Genomic DNA, 21,277 nt, shown 5'->3' with positions numbered 1-21,277 from the left:
AATTAATATTAACACCGTACCACATGTCATTCTTGTTCAAGCCACCAATACACATCCATGAACACTTTACAGTCGCGTTTATACCCACATAACACACACACACACACACACACAACACATCAATACATTAACCAAATATTTTAAGAAAAAATAATAATAATAAATAAATCATAAAAATGAATAAATAATTTTAACAAATTAACCAAAAAATTGTTAAGATGATTTTATTCAAAATTAATGGTGCTGTCCGAAGGGTTTGCAATATTTCCAACTTCAGGAATAACTCAAAATACCACTTGATGTTCTTCCTCTTTGATTTCTTGTTGCAAAACCTGGACTCTCTGGAAGAAATACATGTTAGGTTCGTCGTTGTCCTTTAATAGCTGAGAGAATTCACATTCTGTGGGCGAGATGTAAAGAAATTACAACAACAATATACAACCTATCTTTGTTAGAGAGCCTGATAAAGTATAACGATAATGAGATAAATAATGTGTAGATAAACAGGCGAAGAATCGAAAGTAATAGTATATAACTTCCGTACACTAGTTACGGAACACTTCTTCCCAGCATCATGTAGGATATTAGATGAAAAAGGTATCAATATTACAAACCTATAGTAAACTAATGCATGTGTAATTTATTTGACATTTTTCTATGACTGAGAATAAATTAGAGGTGCTTACATGATCATGGTCTTTTTAGCAAACTGTAGTGTGTGTTTTTCTAGTGTTTTTTATTAGAGTACCTGGTATTTTGTATTTTACGCTGCCATATTTGAGACATACTTTGTGTAGCAATCCAGCTTTTACAAAGTCACCTGAGGTTTATAACGTCTTTTCATTATGATCTTTATGAGGTGATAGCTTCTTTAACGAAGGAAGTAAAATATTTTGGGTCTAATATTTGGTTGGAAAAAATCTTTGAATAAAAGTGCTGTGGGTGTGATTTGTAAGTTTACTGGCTGTGATATGAAATTAAACGATTGCAGCTAAAAGACCAAAGATGAAAATAGAGCTAAGAATGTCCCACCTTAAAACAAGACCGATGGAAATCCAAGCACAGAAAGAGAAAATTAAACAGAAGAAGCAGAACCGAGAGACAGATGCAAATGCAAATGCAGACAGAAAAAGGGGAAATGAAACAGAATTAAAAGAATTACAACTGACAGACATAGCATAACATTACTCCTTTAAAAAATTAAAGTTTTCATGCTAACATAACTATTTTGTTAGTACTCCTTTAACAATGAAATAAATATATCAATAAGTTCCTCACTTCTCGTCAGTACAGCAAAGGTCCCATTACAAGGTAATTAAAGAATGCATCTTTAAAGGTAATGCATTTGTGCCAGAGGTATATAGACAAAGTTTTAGGAATTTAAAGTAAATGGATAAGCCCATGTTGAATTTGCATGGCAAAAAAAGGATTGTTTATAGCCATAAAAATTGATGAAGATTACGATAACTTCAAGCAACTCATATTAGTTGTAGAATTCAATAATTGAGTCCATCGTTTTTTCTTGATCAGTCAAGAAGTATTGATCTCAGTGATCATCCGTTTACTACCCACTCTATAATCTAATCAAAGTGAATAAAGACAATCACTCTGTACCGAACACGAACAATGCCATAAGATGTCCTGTGTCTTTAAACGGCTGTTAGCGATACTTAAGCCACACATGTGAAAATAAGAAAATGAAGACCACCTGTTGTTCAAACTGGTGACAAGTAGTAAGGGAGATATCAAATTATTGTTCAAAATACATATTGACAGGAAATTCTTAGTCGAGGACAGGAAAATCCTTTGGATGGTAATTTGGGAGTACATAAGACTTATGAGAAGACGTATAGTCATTCTTTGGCCGAAAATTAAAATTGATGTTTGTAAATGCTCTAGATATCGGCACACTTGTCAAATAGTAGGAAATCCCAATCAGTAGATATCGAAGGCTCAGGTTTGTGAAGAATACGTTCGGTCATGTTTATTTGATACAGGAAAAAATGGAATGAGCGTAGTCATTTGCTCCTGTTTGCTGTTAGCAAATATGTTCAATAATTATTGGGTTTTAGTTTTAGTTGTGGACACACTGACTTTGAATCATTGAAGTTTTAATGGAGACAATTCCTTCAAATGAAGATTCAATGATTAATCTTTTTCATTAAATATGTGATTTTAAATATAAAGTGTCGAACACTTGGGAAGTAGTAGGAGCTAATATTCTGTTGACTCAGTCAAAAATGAAATTAATTTATGACATCAATACTTTGAAAGGATGGCTCAGCTTCGTGATAGTGCCCCGACTTTCCTGTCCATACCTCAAAATATTCTTCAGCCTAAGTATGGTCATTATAATATAAAAATGAAAGTTATGGACCTAAATTGAATCAATAATACTCCTGGATAGAGGAACGTACACATCGTTGCTACAGATATAGAAAAATGCTGAGAGGGAAAGTCGATTTACTCGTTTTAATCAATTTAATTTTACCTGTCACGCAAAGTAAGCATTTAAGCAATGGCATGCAATCTGTCTCAATGACATTTGTTTGCCAATCTTCGTATATCAGAAATATTAAAAAATCTGGAAAAGAAACGCTTATAACTGCAATGACAAGACAAAAATTAAATAACTAACGTGTTTACGTGAATATGCACTCTTATTTCTATATGTTACAACACTAACAAATAAAATCTAGTATGATGCTGGAATTATAGATTCTACACATATTAAATTGCATGTTTACAGGATGACCCTTCTCGAGCAGGGATCTTTGAAAAAATATATTCCGTATCTGCTTGAGAATGATTTCGAACAAAAACAAGTAAATGTAACTTGTATTCTTCTGCTGTAGCTAGATAATGCTTTCCATACATGTGCTGACTATAGTAAAGTAAACAGTTTCTCTTACACAGATTCGTTTCCATTGAAAAAATCCATGATTAAATTAACACATTTAGAAATGCAGAATGTGTCACTGAATTTGACCTTTGAAATATTCACGGAAAAGCAAAAGAGATTTCGATATATTTAAACCCAAATGGACTTTATTGACAAACAGTGATACTCTTGAATATGGAAAATTCTCCATCAATAGTCAAGCGTCTGATGAAAATGGTAACATTATGTTTAGATAAATGTGATGTGTACATCAGTGACTTCATCATGCAAAACGACGTGTGGAAATATAATTTGGAAACCATTCGGAAATTCTTTACCGTGATGCAAATTTGATAATTAATTTCGGTCAAAGTCTGCTTTTCCTGCTTGTCTTGCAGTTTCAGGGCATATTGTGGGGTTCCATCAAGTTAATCTTGTAGAAGTTAATGCCAAGGTTATCTCAGAATTCCTACAGTACATCAGTAAAAAGCAACTGATGCGATGTTTGAGTACGCAAGGATATTCTGTGACATTTTGCTCAAATATTCCATAACTGTTAAACCCCTGAACAAGTTGTTAAATACGAATTTTAGATGGTGGTTCACTTGTTCAACAAATAAAAAATCTCGGTATGTTTTCGATAAATTGAAAGCCATACTTAAAGGTGCACCAGTTTTTGCGTTCCAGATTTCAGTAAATCTTAAACAAAATGTCTATAAATGTAAGGAGCTGAATATTGTTTCTAAACTACAATAGGCGTTGACCATTCTTTGTGCAATTTTTGTTCAAAGAATTAAACAAGAACCAGATAAATTACTACACAATCTTGAAGCAATGGTTGGCTTTGTTATTGGCTGTGAAACATTTCGAAGTGTATGTTAATTGAGATCTTTCTCCGAGTATTGCATTAAGTGCTGAAAACTCCCTTACTTTCATGTACAAAATTGAATAAGAAACATATATTACTGAGGTGAGGTTTGATGCTGGAATAAGACAAAGCTGACATTATGCGCATAACAGGGAAATGAATATTTTTGTCTAAATTGAATTATTATCGTCACATATATTTGACTAATATGTAAAGTAAAGCTTTATTACATAAATCTTTATTTATCTTTGTGACGGGATGTGTTATGTATTTTTAGTATATTTTGTTTACTTAAAATTTGTCCAAGATTAATATCATAGGATAGATGCGTACTGCTCTTTTTTTTTGTTAGAAACAATATAAATCGGTTGTGTGTATGGGTCTGAGTTCAAGAAATAGCCTTGGTTATGACCTAATAATATTCTATAAACGAATTTTCTTACAGTTCTGGTAATTTTCCGCGAAGGTAATAGGTCAATTGAGGATGTATATATGATTCTAACCAACAAGATTATTTTTCATATCTTTAGTTACCGTTGTGTTCAGATTTGTGTACCGATGAATCTTGTATTTAAATTATTCAATGCAACTACTAAGTACTCATTGACTGTTTGGTTTAAAAATACTATTTTTAGATTATTATAAATTTATTCAAAGACATTATGTTTTATTTCATTGTGACACATTAAGACTAGTATACTGGAACAGTCAATACTATTGGGACATTATTACATTAAAAACTGGAATTTTGTCGGAACACAACTGGAAGTAATTAATACCGATCGATATTTTTTACTTGTGGTATAACTTTTTGAACTACAGGATATTGAATTCAAAATGCTGCAAGATTGTTTTAAATTTTCACTTTTTGTTCTAGGCAAATATACTTGTTGGTTTCGTATTTTAGTTTACAACCATAGGTTAGTAAAAAGAGTAATATATAAAGGTTTCTGTGTATATTATTAACATATTTGTGACGGAGATTCATGAAAGGTAAATGTGTATGGAAATAGCAAATGAGTTGAATTCGTTTCAATACGGTCTGTCATTTTCTCATTTGGTACTTATCACACTGCGATTGCGACCTGCTTTGTAAATCGATTGCTTTAACATAATGGCACATCGACTTCGAAATGAACTGGACGAAGGCAAAGTTCATATTTTGTCATCTCTATAATTGAAATTGCACTCTAAATGAATGCAAATGTTGAAGTTTCACGTAATAAGAGTTGTATCAGACAGTAATATTAAATTTGTAAGTAATTCATAAGAGCTGGTTTGTTTCTTTGGCTATTAAAGAAACTTCTTCACATAAAACGTTATAAAACCGAACCACTTAACTGCACATGTATATACTGTCGCGACCTAGTTTGTCTGTTAGGAATAGGATTCGAACACAGATCTTTATGATTTGGCATTTTTAGGCCAACCACAATGGTTAAGTGGCTCCAAACCAATTAAATGTACTCACCTATTTCGAGGCTTTGGAAACGCACAATCCCTCCATGCACCACTGGAATAAAAATTTCAGATATTTTGTAAGAGAAAACAAGGAAATGAAGATTGTACATAGTACGGTTCTAAATGAGAATAATTTGTACAGAAGTAGACACGCCTAATTTATTGCATTTAATTAGAAACAACAAGACAATATATTGTATATAACATGTACTTTTGTTAGAAAATTCCATCTGATGAACGAGCTCGTTGCAGCATTGGTGGCCAGCCGTATTGAGAGAGAGAGAGAGAGAGAGAGAGAGAGGGAGAAAGAGAGAGATATAGTACCATATTTGGGCCACAATATGTTCCTCTAGCTGCGCCATAAAACTTCGGTACGCATTTTTTCGTTACCGGATTCGTGCATTCCAAGAAGCGACAAATATCCTTAAGCACTTTCTGAAACGATAAAAAGACGAGTAACTCTAGATGTATGAAGGCGTTTACCTTATTAGTCGATTTATTGGGAACACTGATGAACTACGTTAGATAAATTCCGGATGGTGAAAATTTAAATCCACTTTCTTTCACTCTATCTCTTTATTCTCTGATCAGCACTTGGCTGATGGTAACCCTGGGAATAGGAAAGATTGTTTTCGAGGTGTTTATGTGGAATATGCAAATAAAATGGCATCAGAATAATAATTTCTTTCCTATATATTCCCCCCATATTATCTACATTTTCACGTATATTAATTACAAGCACACCGTGAAAATTAATCATATCTTCATTACAAACCTGGACAAAAGGTGTCAAATAGTCATCATCAATTATGTTCCTTAAAAAGGCACATTCTGACTCTCGTACAAAATAAAAATGATCCGATAGATTGTTCGGGATTGCTACTAGTACAGTTACAGTCCATCATTCTAACATAAGAACCTACCTAGAAGGAAGCATACGCTGTCATACGGAACTCTAGATTTGGTCCCAGGTCAATATGCGACCCGCTAAAAGGTATACAAGATGTACCCCTGGCAACTGAGATGTTTGTAGGGATTTTAACGTATGACAGGGATGAAAGGGGTATCATTGTCTGTAGGGATTTTAACGTATGACAGGGATGAAAGGGGGTACCATTGTCTGTAGGGATTTTAACGTATGACAGGGATGAAAGGGGGTACCATTGTCTGTTGAGAAGGACAGTTATTGGAAATATCTTTTTCTGAGTGATGATGAAAATATACTTTACTTTTTCTTAGCAGTGAGAATGACCTAGTGCATGATTAGAACACGTATATCGATGCATCAATCAAGAAAGGTGAAGGCTAAGTATGTTCTGGATGCGTTGAATCATACATCATATCATCAGAAAAGTCATTATTCTATTGCGCAGTTTCAAATTGTATGATTAGACGTTGCCGATGTCTACGATTCAATGCCCCAAAAGCAGTTCAAATTCATTCTTGACCATTACCTCACACAATCGATGTAAATATCAACGTTTCTATAGAACTCAGATAGCCTAACGAAAGCAATAGAGGGTTACCAGACACGGAACACAAATCAATGGCGTCTCTTGACAAGCTGGATAAAGAAGATTGATGCAGCTAACAGAATATGCGCTAGACATCAACTAGAAATACAATCATTTGTTAATTGTCTGTAGGCCAACCTGAGGTTCTCACGCACCAGTTGATTTTGTAATGGATCGAGAGTACGCATCAAAATCTCATCGCTGAGATGCGAAGTGCTGTCCATGAAAAAATATTTATGAATCCTCTCTATGTAACATTGACCTGCGGCGCAATAGATTTCCAACGTTAAATACAAATTTAGCTCAAACAAGGCTATGTCGTGAACTCTAGTTCAAGTAAATATCTTGTCTATTTCTTAGAATTATGACACAAATCAGACAGGAGAAGCACACAATCTAAATTTACATAAAGATTCAGATGACATAAGGTCTCCTGTACTACACAATTGCCAGAGGAAAGGACGAGATCCGTTCAGAGTTTTAGCAGACACTGACTGCTGCGGAAAACTATTGATAAGCTGTTTGTTGTAACGCCGACCAATGGGCACATATAAACGGCATAGACAATATATTGCTGATTTAAGAAGAAACAACACATTCCCATCGTACGATGCAGAATTTCAGTAACACGTTGACAAATGAGACAACAGTTAGACCTATATTTGCGTCTGATTTGTAGCAAACTGTAAGGAAAGGGAAGTGCCTTACTCGTTATTGTCCTCAATTGGTATGGCCTGTATGTCTGGCTCGAAACCTGGAGTTTTGCTTCACTAAACTCCATGATCTCGAAGAAAGCGTTTTACTGATCCAGCTAAAATCGAATAGAACTCAGTTAGGATCCTCATTGAAAATTTAATATTCTTTGACATGAACTCTTATCAATAACACCTATTACACCGACAAGAAAACGTTGAAAGTTCATATTTTATATGCCTCATTCGTCATGAGATTTCGTTTAATATTTGTGTTGCTTCTGAGGAACAATCTATCTGTTTGGATGTCATATATCCCTCCTCCTGTACATGTTGGGAGCAATCATTGTTTGGTTTTAAAGATGATTCAGGAACATTACTACACCATTAACAAATGACATGTCTCGTGCCCTTTGGTATTTGTCCGAAAACGTAGCGCAGAAAATACTCACCATAACAGTCTCTCCTGTTTGATACATTTAGTTGCATGTCTTCATTTTCAAAGCATGTCTGGTGCTTTCATTGTCTCTTCTTTTGAGCAGTTGTGGAATGCTAGTCATCATTGAAGTTCCGCACTCGTTGCAATAACTTCCATGTTTACAATAGACGTCTCACAGTGCATTAAATGTTTATCAAGAATAATGTAATTAATTTTAAAACACGTTGTTTTGGTATATTTCTGGATTGTTTTCTGTGTTAGCAAGCACGACTTATCCGATTTGCAAATTGCAGCCTGAGACTCTAGCGAGTTTGCTATCATCAACAATGAAACCAATGCTTATTATATATGGGGACGAAAAAGTTTAAAGAGACTAGGGAAATGTAATGGTAACATTTTAGTCACTATAGGACTCTTTCACAATGAACTTATGAGGACGTGTGTAAAATATAACGTTAACATTTTCAGATCCTATTGCAAAATTACATTGGTTTTGGTCACTATTCTCATTTTTGATTACAACACACCCCTTACAAAGCAGCATTATCTTATAATCCTGCACATTACATATACAATCCAAGACCCAATTTTAATTACTATCCAAACACACCACATATACAATGGAGCACCCTCATTTTGTTTACTATTCTAAATTGTTAAGGGTCACCGTGAACTTTAAAGGGTAAATTTAGTTGAAAGTATATGGCTTAAATGAGTTGAAAGTTAACGGTGTCTACGATAATTATGTATAGGATCTGTTATCTAATTTCCAGCACCCAATGCGTGCAATCCGAAATTCAATTTGTACCTTCTAAGCACCAACAGCTACTTTTAGAAAAAAGGGTATAATGTAAGAGAAGTCCGAAATCGCAGAAATAGACCATCCAATACACCATCTGTACTATCCAACACCCATTTAGATTATATAAAACGTTCTGAGTCTTGCATAAAAGTCTACTCCTATCAGAAAATGGGAATGACAAAGTAATGGATTAAACCACACAAACGTACGAGGGAACACCCCAAGAGTATTATCCAACACCCACAAAGTTCACACTATCCATGACATGTTTTGCATTGTCGAGAAAACTACAACTTTTATCAGAAGAAAATGGCATGAAGGCAAACTAGGGATGAAGTCACACAAGACTACTATCCAAAACAAAATATCAAACACCCCATACACACCTCCAAAACGTCTTGTGTAGTGTTTAAAATTGTACAATTACTATTAGAAGAAACTGACATGAGTAAAATAATGAATGAAAACACTGACATGCTATCATGCACACTACCTATCTCAGGAACATCCCATGCACATGATCCAAAATCCTTTTACCCATTTAGTAAATATTTACACGTGTGAGTTTTTGTTTAATTAGTCATTCATTGTATAACAGATCCAGACAAGAAGACGCTTCCACTGTTCGTTGTAGTGGTCTTAATGTCTTGCATTCATTCACAAGGGTTGGTTCTTCTTCCTTTTCAGAAGACCTCTCCTCCTACTCTTCCTCTCGCTTATTCAGCTGATGGTCGTTCTATTCTTTCTTATAAAGTTTTAAAGACCAATGTCCTTTTACTTCACAATGAAAAGATATATCTTTACCTTTGCCTCTCTTTTCTTCAGTCATTCCTTTGCTTTGACGCTGTGGACATTCCGGATCCCAATGTCCTTTATTCTGCGAGATATAGCAGGTAACGTGACATTTGTCTCATTAGGAGGATTAATAGGTAGTTTTCTATAATTAAAAAGTTTGAATGAGTCGGAGCAGATAATTGAGAACCAGGTCTTACACCTACAAGAGTTTAAGTCCAATGGATACCCAAAAAGTAGAAGGTTTCAGTACATGTTTGTTGGATTTTTCGTTAGAGGCACCGACACGACAATGCTACATTAAAAGTGAGGATCGTTTGAAACTCTCCATACAGCATAACAGTTTAAAGTCTCCAGTCTGGATCGGGTTTATTACACCGGCAGAATTCACACTCCTTGTCTAAAGCCGTCCATAAAATGCAACACGCCCAGCAATCAAATGGCTAGTTTAACACGACTGAAGGAAAATCCACATTTAATATAACCAATATTTCACGCCAACAGACGGCAGCGGACGCAGAAAGTGTTAATGATGGATGACATTTTACAGTACAAATGTAGTTTCATCTAAATTGACCATTCTCAAGACCAGATATGCTTCTCCCATGCCATCCTTGTGTGTCGAACATATGCCGAGAAGGACCAGATCGGAGAATCAGAGAAGGGAAGTCATGGATGGAAGAATATTCGAAAATTGGATATAGCCATATAATGATAAGAAACAACTTCTGTTATAGCGGGCATATATATATAATATGTGGCATTCTGAAATGTAAAATTTCAAGAAAGTTGGCTCCTAGCTTGCGTTGAAAGTGTATCCTCAATTGGTTTGCGGAGCTCTGACGTTTCGAGGACACAATTTCCCAGACTAAACATGCGTTCACGTACATCATTATCAAGAACATTTCGATACTATTACGAGAAATGTGACCAAGGACTTACCAGTCGAGACCAACATAATCATTGCAGAGAGAGAGAGAGAGAGAGAGAGAGAGAGAGAGAGAGAGAGAGAGAGAGAGAGAGAGAGAGACGCCACGTTTGTTTAACATCCACCAAGGACTTACCAGTCGAGACCAACATAATCATTGCAAACCAAGCACCCTCAGATGGAATGGATCAAATTCATTGCTCTTCTTGCAAGCGAACCTATGTCAGCCGTGTGTTTTGCAAACGACATCGTATGGAAGAAGTTGAACAAGAAAATAGCGCATGCGAATTATTCAGATTGAGCTTTTATGTGGATATCTTGTTATAAGCAATAACACTTTTGTCCAGGAAAGAGAAGGTGTCATTTTTGTAACCAAGTTGTGGTCTTTAAACATCATTGCTACATACACAAATATGAGAATGAACTAGAAGAAGATGTCAAGGAATATCAGAACAAGAAGAAAAAGGAAGAAGCAGATTTCATCTTGACTGATTAGGAATGTATACAAGAGACTGGCGTTCACATTAGAAATTAATGCAAAGCTTATCGGCTTGAGAAAAGTGTATACAAATTGAGATTCTAGGAGGAAGTGAAAATACCTTTCGAGAATCACGAACTCTTCCCAATATTTTGGTACCTATGGCACTTGGAATAAAAAGGAAAGACAGCTAACGTTAGAGGGACTGTCATCGATGTGATGCAGGGATGGCTTGCGATTTCTTGGGATACGATGGACAATTTCTTTGATATATCATTCAGAACAAGGCATTGAATGCCCCACAATCACTTGAATGGATCCCAACTGATCTATATGAACGTGAGACAAGTGCATTTGAAAGATTACAGAAGTTATTTGGCCACTCCTTTGAGTAGAATGCTTAAACTGTTTGAAATGAGGTTCATTAATACAACCGCGACGGCATCAACACAAGACACCGAGAAGCATTCTACACTTCGTACCAAACTTACTCTTGAAATCCAAGAAAAGCAACTGCATAAGCATTGCCGAACAAATGTGGACATTTTACGTCGTTGCCATGGATTTTACCATCGATTAATCGTGTGGATTAGTATACTAAAATAAATCCATACCAGACAACAAACTGACCATCTTGGCTTTATTATTATTATTATTATTATTATTATTATTATTATTATTATTATTATTATTATTATTATTATTATTTAAATTATTACATTGAAACATGTTGATAACGGATCTGAGGTGACATGCAAGCATTATAGATCTCAGAGTAAAAATCAAACACCGCATCAGATTAAAGTGATTAATCGAATATGTTAAATAATGTCTGTGTATGCAGTTTGAAGCATACAATTTTCAAGCTTATTTTTAACAGGAGAATGGACATTTCATATCATTACATTTTAATTATTTCATGTCACAATATTTTTTAAAAATCTGAATCTACATGAAGATCTGCATTCTCCATCTGAAATATAGGACTAGAAGGATGCTGTGTACTTGTGTTGGTCTACACTGTCTGCCTACAAAATACAAATTCTTGTGAAAAAGGCCACTTCCGGATGATATAGATAAAACACCACCAGTCTCAAATCTGGCATGCTCCTAGAAGGGACAAACTTTAAGGAAAAGCAGTGGAAATATTGCACTTAGAGACTATGCTAATACAACCGACTTTTTCAACGGTTATACGACACCTTAAGGGATAAAATCGATACTATGCAACCCCATTTGTAGGGATAATGTGGATTGGGAACACAGTCGGTCCATCCAATAAAAGGGTGACAATTCCATTGGCTGAAACACAGTTTTGTTTGGTACCTCTTGGCTCTGTCCTCATCTACGAACACAAGGTACTGATTCACTGTATTACAAACATGTATGATGATATATCGTTTCAGGAACTGTCCCACTCTATTTACATGATGAATCATTTTCAAATAGCATTGACAAATCCGCAAACTACAAAATTAGAGGGTTTAAAAATGACTATGCGTGAAATGGAGAAGGTTGAAGAGCTGGCAAGACTTCTAAACCAGAGTTCATTATGGTACACCATCAAATTAAAAGGTGTCAAGCGTAGGAGAAATTTATAGACGCCGAAAGGATCCGAATATCCTAGCTAGATGATTAAGATCAACAAGAAATATTACAACATCAGACATGCAACCTGTGAAAGTTATTGCTCCCTGAGGTCCAATATTCAAAAGACATTTAAATGCGAGGGCATGTTTGTAATTATAAAATGAATGGGAGTTAAGTTCAATAAACGAAGGTTCTTGGGTTCTTATCTTGATACAGTCAATATGACTGGTGCATGGATACAAGGCTCTGAAACATTCAGGCATTAATTTATGAACAAACGCTCATGGTACCCAAACAGGAATGGCACCAAGAACAAAATATAGAAAGTTAGCTCAAGTGACTTTTTTACAGCTTACTGGTGCCCAAAATCCATGTGAAACAAATAATATTAATATCCTGATTAAGAAGATCAGCTTATGACTAAGAAATATGAAAACTTCATCTATAAGGATCATACTATGTTTTGCTATCTGCCACACTACCAGTTTCATTATTTTTGTAGTAGGCACACTGCTTGATTTGAGCTGATGGCCGAATACAAGTAAGCAATGCAGTAAATGTGTAAAAGGAGGAAATACGCTTTTATAGTAATATAAAATCTTTGCTTGAAAACTTATTTAATCCAAACGTTATATTTGCAATTAGTTTTCCAGTCTTTCGCATTCTTCCGATATATGAAGAAGATTATCCTGCAACTCTCCTATCTTGATGCAAGCATTGTTCTTTAGCCTCGTTAAATGATTTGGTTTCTGTGTCAATCAACAGATATGTCCCACGTAAACATTATCCATTCTATTAAACGAAACAAACATATGTATACAAAATTTTTATACACATCATAATGTTGGCCAAATACTAACATCTTTCATTCCTGCTTTTCAGGAGTCTACTGTATCTACAATTACTTATTATGTAATAATGCTTCTATTAAATTACCTGGGTACACCGTCTTTTTCGGATAACTGTTTTATTCAACTGTTGCATTAAATTTTGTTTATTCGGATATCAATGACTTTTATTGTAATGAATTCTATGTTTACAAGCATCTGAATAAATGTTTTCTTTTTAATTTTTACACTTAATCTAACAAAGACATATTGTTAATTAGTTTTTAGAAACTGTAAGGGTTTATTCTTTCAAGGGTCTCCTCGGTCTTTTCACACTGACCAAATAAAATATTGATGGCTGTACTTGGGGCATAGTCTTTTTATTACTGGTGTCCATGACTTGTAATCATCCATTGTAAAATTTATGAACACACACAGTTGACTATGTAATGAAGTCAATGCGAATAAACAAAATATGTTGCATAAAAAAACCAACACACAATACTAAGAAGAAACATTTAAGTATTGTACAGAATACTGATATTTAGTACTAAATGAAAATACGGTAAAAGAGAACACGTCTTTGAAATGAAAAACTTTAATATACAGAATAATGGTAAAAGATAGTTCCAAAATTCAAACACAAGGAAATATAACGCAGTACTTCACATTTCGAAACAAAAATTGTTAAGGTGCAGAATGTCATTTAAGCATGCGCAAAAACTGAATTTAATTTATTATACTCACTTAAAATAGTGGGTCTTCATCTTAGTTATCTATTGCTTTTCAATGTAGGATTATTCGGAATTGAATGAAAATGAAGTATTGGATCATATCGTGAATCTGACGTACAACTGGGCACAATAAAATGCTGCGCTGATTGTCTGCCAGTATTCCTAGTGAAATCCAGCACTGGCTGCAGTTAGCCTCGTTCTGGCAATGGAATCTCAGGCAGGCATATAAGGTGAGAGAAGTTTATTGCGGGACCTCTCTTACAAGGCGTCATCAGATAAGATGGAAGACCAAGAAGACGAAAAGGACACCCTTTTTCAGGAAGGCATTATATATGCAACTTTAAATCTTCTAGAAAGACGAAAATTCACTTTAATTATATACAGACTATAGATGGAACTTCAATGTCGGTACTAACAAAAGATTCTTCACTGATATCAATCAATAATCGCACAGATGTCACAGTTGCAACAAGAATAACAATATTTGACAGATGGAACCGATGTGTCAGAAGCACAAATGTCGCAGCGGTGCAGTCAATTATTGTCATATTTGCAACTCTTTTACCATAAGCTATGAACGAAATAGATAAATAATCTCTGAGAGATTTGAAGACAATCATGAAAACCCAACCCGAAGTCACTAAGATAGATACCACAACGGGCATGACAGAGCAAGGAGAAGAAAAGTTTGAAAATCCACCAGAAAATGTGTGCAAGTTGATATCTGCATCAAGAAATGGTTGGATAAAAATATAACGTCTACACCTCTGCCGTTAGAAAATAAAAAGAAAGAAGTGAAGACAGGCGTCAATCAATGATCAACTAACCTTGTTCAGACATCCTCCTCTAACGATAATGTCAATCGGACACGTAATGGATTACAGTCCAAAATACCACATCATGAAAAAGGTATTTTTTGTTGCTTCATTTATTCATGAACAATTCAAACAATCACCAACCATGCGAACACTTTATCTAGCATTTGCTATAATAATGCGTGTACCAGAGCTGGGAAGACGCTTGCAAGAACAAGCAACGTACACGTTATACAAACTCATGCGACTAAAATTTTCCAGAAGTCAAACCAAGGTGGATCGATTAGATCGTCAATGGCAAGCCGATTTAGCTGATATCTCTGATTTCGCAGCGTACAATATTTGCTTTTGTGTCACCGAATTTTTTCATAATCAGGTTGGTAGTTCCTTCGTGTTTAAGAAATGCTTAGAGCTTTAAACTGGCTTAAAGCAATGTTGTCATCATCCTCTACGATTGCACAATGACAAAAGTACAGGATTTCTGAGCCAGGCTTTTTTCTAAAAAGAATTTAGAGAAAGACATATCCATGTTTTCAGCAAACAAAAAAGAAAAACCACGATAGCTAGTGCATTTAACGTTTTCCAAAACCTTTTAAATAACCACTGTGGAAATATTTTACATATTAACGCACTCTCAGTGTTACCAAGTATCGTCAAAGCTAACAATCAATCATATAATAATATAATTGGTTGTTTACCAGAAGAAGTACTCCCAAAACTGAAGTGATGGTCCGTGAGAGATTGTTTGGAAAGCCACCTACTGCCACATAGAACGGTTAACCATTAAAACCTTTAGATTGGGTAAGTTTTGGAGAAACCAAAAAACACCTTTGACAAGGATAAATTGCCTAACTGGACTACCGAATTGTTTCGTGTCAGTAGAGGAGTGTGTTGCCCTGATCTTGGCATGTATACATAGGAAAACTTGATGGGTGATGTGTTAAAACTAATTGTCTACAAACCCAAGTTACAACAAGCGACCAAAACAGAACACGACGTGTACGATATAGAAAATATTAACGATCGAAGAACACATACGTAGGCAAGCACAGACTCGAAGAAGTGAAAAAGTGTTGGAAAGGATATCCACTTAGTTCTGATTCTTAGATTGCCACATCCAAAGTCATTTATTTTAACATGGTGAAGTAACCATGATGTCGTTAAACGTTACTCCTACGTCTCCTTTTCAGAGATTCTCCCTTCAAAAATTACAAAAACAACGACTATGGGTGTGGTGTGGATAAAACGTGCCTAAAACTAAAATCGTTTCTTACTACCAAATCTTTCTGGTGTATTGTGTCACGGAGCAGCCATAGTCAATTTAAATTAGCAACAAAGATAAAAACAACCGTGGTACGTTTCAATCGGCTTCTGTATTGCGGATGTTTGTCCTTTTCTCTACTGGAGATATTCTACAACAAAACCAAGGTCAACAACAAATAAACAGCAAGAACGCTATTTTGGAACATTTGGAAAACGATTCGTCTTAACAGCGATTGATTCATCAGTAACCAGAAGAAGCGAATTAGGACTAACCAATTTCATTTAGCATTAAAAAGTGACAGTGCAATGTATAATTTCCACATCAAAACTTTATGTTGTTTGCCTGCTAAATTACCTCTGCGAGCACGATTGGATCACGACACTGACTAGGAAATCCTTAATGAGACTGGAAATGAAACCACATATACCTTCGAGATTAATAACAAACAAGTTAAAAAGGACTTGGAGGAGAATTATCCTGGTTTTTCCGACACACCAACAAAAACAACAAACAACAACATCGAAAGCCGCCCTCAAATGTACATCTATTCGATGAGAATTCCATCATGATTTCAATTTATTGCACAACATCTTGTCCTAAGGATTGCCACTATTTTCTACGAGAATTGAACTGATCGTGTACCATAAAGTAGCTCCTCAACGACTAGTTATCAATATTGCAGGATGATAAAACGCTATGCACTCATTTATTTCTTCCAAAAGGGTTTCCATTTTGAGTGGAAACACAGAAATAGCGTTCAAAAGACATCATCAACAAGTATGTTGTGATCCTATATGAGTGAACTTAGGACTGAATGTGATGTTAGATGGCGTGGAGTACAACCAATTAAAAACCATAGTCACTCCATTACCCGGAGTCGTTCCTTTCCAAGTGGATCCTGCCATTGCTGCTTACGAAGAAGATGCAATGTGATCACCCTCACTATTTTCCTGCCTGTAAAACTGTATTTTGAGAGTTACACGATCTAAGTATAAACAATTTATTCTTCAAAGTAAAATTCACAGTGAAACTACATTTTCGAAAAGTGAGTTATAACCAATGTATCCTATGAACAAATGGATCACTCGACAACGAGGACATGGTTTAGGACACGTTAAAATCGGCTTTTCGTACAGTAGCAATCATTATGAAACTGATGGGCACTAGAGGATTGATTGCCTTAAAAATGGCACATTGACGGAAGACAATTAATTTCTTTAAAATGTCTTAATCTACAAATTCTTAAAGTAGCTTTCTTGAGGGCAGACAAAAATTAATTAGTTCAAACTTAAAAGCGTGTTTTGAGTCGCTCAGATACCTTTTCAAATTCGCTATATGCTTCCTGCCAGAGATTACTTCATCTTCTTCGCCAGAGGAAGGGTGAAACATTAATAGACGTAAACATCACTTCGGTTCTCACAAACATGTTCACATGAACAAACAGAAACAAAAGAGAACATCCATATAACTGGAAGTGTTTGTCTCCTAACAGAAAGAAAAAATGATGCACGGAGAGTCTTGTGAATGTTCCAAGTCAAAACTATAATTCTTTGCGACTCCACTCACCTTCTCTTACATCCTACCAGCCGTATGTAATAGTAGATTTGTGTGCATATAAGCATAATACGTGTAAAACATTTTCCCATTTCGTTGGTTTATAAGGAGTGGGGTCTTGATCACTCTAACATCATACTGAGCAGTATAAAAGCAATTAGTAGCAAATAGTATATAATAAGTTGATTTTGGATAAAATACAAAAGGTTGGTGGTTGTTGTTGTTGTTGTAGGGTTTAACACTATTTTTCAGCACAATATAGGATATACATGGCGGCCTGTATTAATGGCGGAGGAAGAACCCAGGAAAACCCCGGATAGAACCTCCGGCACACGAGAAGCTGCTGGCAAGCTTTTCACACACCCATATTGGCCGAATCCGAGACTCGAACCCACGCAGACAGGTAAGATGGCAGTGATCCCTAACGGTGAGTGCTTTAGACCACGAGGGGCCCCCAAAAGGTTTTATATGTAGTATAGCTATTTCATAGTAACTGATATCCCATTTTCTTCTGAGAGAAGGAGTAAGTACTTAGAGACTACACAATGCATTTTGGATTGTGTATTTGGATTGTCAGAGAGTAGATAGCTAATCTCATATGTAATTCTCGTACATCATCATGCATTCGACTTTTTGAAGTCATTCACTTTTGACTCTTATTTCTCTTTCAAATTTAAAGCGGACTCATACCTTTGGATTGTAATGAAAAAGCGGGTGCTAGTTGAAATGTATAATTTGGTGTGTTTAGATAGTAATCTAAGCGTGAGGGCTGGATTCTATATGTTATGTGTTTAGATTCTAATAAAATAGTGAGCGTGGATTGTTTATGGGGTGTGCTGGATTTTAATGGAAAAGCAGTTGTTGGATTGTAAGGCATGTGTTTGATTGTAATACAAAACTGGAGTTGGATGATACTCCAAATGGGTGTTGAATTGAATCTAAAATATTAGGATTACAGTTTTCGAACGTCCCATTAATTTTTTTTAGTTGGAAATGACCTATAACAATTACAAAATTACCATTTTATGTTCCGTAGTTCCTATAAACACTTTTGTCCCCATCAAAACATTTGTCTCCATATGCAGTTTTGGTCCCATAAACACGTTTGTCCATATCATCATATTAAACCTGACAAACTGAAAATATTATTTCCCGTAAGTAACTAAGGTGGTGAATATTGAGGTCTGCTCTAACAATGTTACTATGTAACAGTAATTGAGGTTAGGGGACGGAGTGGCTGACTGGTCTACAGCGCTGGCCTTTAACAATCACTGCCATCTCACCTTGTCCGCAGGGGTTGGACTCGTGTCTGCCAACGTGGGTATTGGAGAACGTTTGCCAGTAGCTTCCATTGGGTCGATGATTGTTATGGGGAATTTCCCTTTTATACTAAACACACGTGTATAGGCTATCGTGTACTGAAAAATGGCGTTAAACCTACAAGATAAACTGAACCAATTGGGGTCTGCCACTCGGAACAATGCTTCTTTTTCTCCACTAAAACAGGTTTGTCACTATAAACACTTTTGTCCTAATTAAACCATTCCCATGTTAAATGTGTGGCCTATATAATTATCATCTGCCCTCCATGTGTCTCTCAATGCTAAACTACACGCGATTATATCATTATAATTTGTTCCCCAAATGTCTCGAATTACAACTGGCATACGTCCAAGACAGATGCCGTTGAATAAACTGATTAAATTATTTTGTGAAAATCATGTAATTCATTTTCATTATATTAAAAATAGCTTTACCTGTTCATCGTTTCTCTGAAGTAAATTTTTATTTATGATTGGAAGGGTTTATCACATATTTCAATGATGTTCATTTTTAAACCTAACTATCCTATTTAATTTGTATTTATTAGAGTGAAACTCGTGCTGATACAAACATACATACGTATAACTATAACTCTCTCTATATATATAAAGGCAGAGAGCAAGAAAGACACACACACACACACACACACCGTTCACGCGTCGTTCATTGCGCTCTGTTTGTAATCAACTATATTGAAGTAGAGTATTGACTGAACTATAAATGTAAAGAATGAAAACATTTCGCTTATAATACTGCATACTCTTTCACAGAGATCGGAATAAGCTCACGCACAAGAAAACAGAATGAACATACCCCACAGAATAAGGATCCGTGTCCATTTATGAACTCACACTGCACATCGGGAGAATATAACTGTCCTGGCAGTTTCTTCATAAACTGTGTCCATTCCTTCATGTTATAGAAAGCACCTACATTGGTCAAGCACGTTCTGAAATACATAAATGGACCTTTTAAAGTGATATAGCTACAAACATGCGTAAATACTTACTAATACGTCTATCCATATCTATATATCCATGCATATACATGTCAGTTTCTCACCCTCGATATAGCATACACCAAATAAGTAAATAAAGTCAAGCACGTTCTGAAACACGTAAATGGACCTTTCAAAGTGATATAGCTACAAACGTGCGTAAATACTTACTAATACGTATATCCATGTCAAGACATCCATGCATACACATGTCAGTTTTACGCACACACACACATATATATATATATATATATATATATATATATATATATATATATATATATATATATATATATATATATATATATATATATATATATATCAGAATAGAAAACGAGTGGGTTTTGGATTAAATGAATAATGCAAAACACAATGTGATGGACGATGGAAATTTATAAAAGGAATTAATAGAAATGTATATATATATATTATAGATACAATGATTCTCTCATGCTCTCAACATACGATTGATCCAATCACGTTACACAAACATTCGCAAATTGAAAAACGAAAATATGATGCATGTAATCTTATGCATGGAAAGTGCGATTCAAATAATCTCAAGGAATCCAAATATGTTTCAAATAATATTATGCAATGTAAGAGAAATTCAAATAATATCACGTGTGGAATACGAATAAGATTCAAATAATATTAAGGAATTCAAATATGTTTCAAATAATATTGTGCACTGTAAGTGAGATTCACATACTCTCCTATATTGTGCAATGTAAGCGAGATTTCACATACTCTCCTATAATATAAATAAAATTCAAAATAATCTCGTGCAGTTGAAAATGTACTCATTTGAAACATCAATTGGAACAAACATATGCCTCTTGACACTTGTACAGTCGTATGATTCATAACTCATGAACCACGCAGTTTCACCGAGTCCTTGGGTTGGCCCACACTTTTATCGGCCGCTCACACCCTTCACGGATCTACCACATGTACAGACAAACGTATACACATAAGTACAGACAGCATACATCACCCTTGTATTGGCTATGTCTACATTCGTGGCTCCACCACGTGTACAGACACACGTATACACATGCTTTTAGACAGCACGCAGCACTAAACAGCGACAGCCAGCCCTAAGCCGGTACCGACAGCCCTAAACTGCCCTGAATAACTTCAGACAGCTCTACACAACCATCAATAGCCCTGAACTGCCCTATGGCTGGAGAACATAATGGAGAACGTTCACTCCTCGACAAGATGCAAAACAACCAGTGTCGGTTATAAATGGAATCTACCTTAAATCCATAGGAGAGTGAGTAATAGTCATGGTAAAATACCCGTGCATATCGTG

General features: G+C 35.4%; 1 protein-coding gene across 1 annotated transcript; it reads right to left on the bottom strand.

Annotated features, from left to right (window-relative positions):
• Positions 1-278: 278 nt before the first annotated feature.
• Positions 279-19,905, bottom strand: LOC149804315 (A disintegrin and metalloproteinase with thrombospondin motifs 18-like). Its single transcript, XM_089932504.1, has 4 exons — positions 19,776-19,905; positions 5,535-5,645; positions 5,221-5,262; positions 279-400 (listed from the first exon to the last, which is right to left on the bottom strand). Exons 1-3 carry the CDS (start codon positions 19,875-19,877, stop codon positions 5,221-5,223), a joined length of 255 nt encoding a protein of 84 aa, XP_089788630.1. The 5' UTR covers positions 19,878-19,905; the 3' UTR covers positions 279-400.
• Between the last annotated feature and the right edge of the window lie 1,372 nt (positions 19,906-21,277).

The sequence above is a fragment of the Sinohyriopsis cumingii genome, chromosome 2 (genome assembly GCF_028554795.1).
Source record: "Sinohyriopsis cumingii isolate HCF-2022 chromosome 2, ASM2855479v2, whole genome shotgun sequence".
NCBI lineage: Eukaryota > Metazoa > Mollusca > Bivalvia > Unionida > Unionidae > Sinohyriopsis > Sinohyriopsis cumingii.
This window is presented reverse-complemented; position numbering and strand designations above follow the sequence as displayed.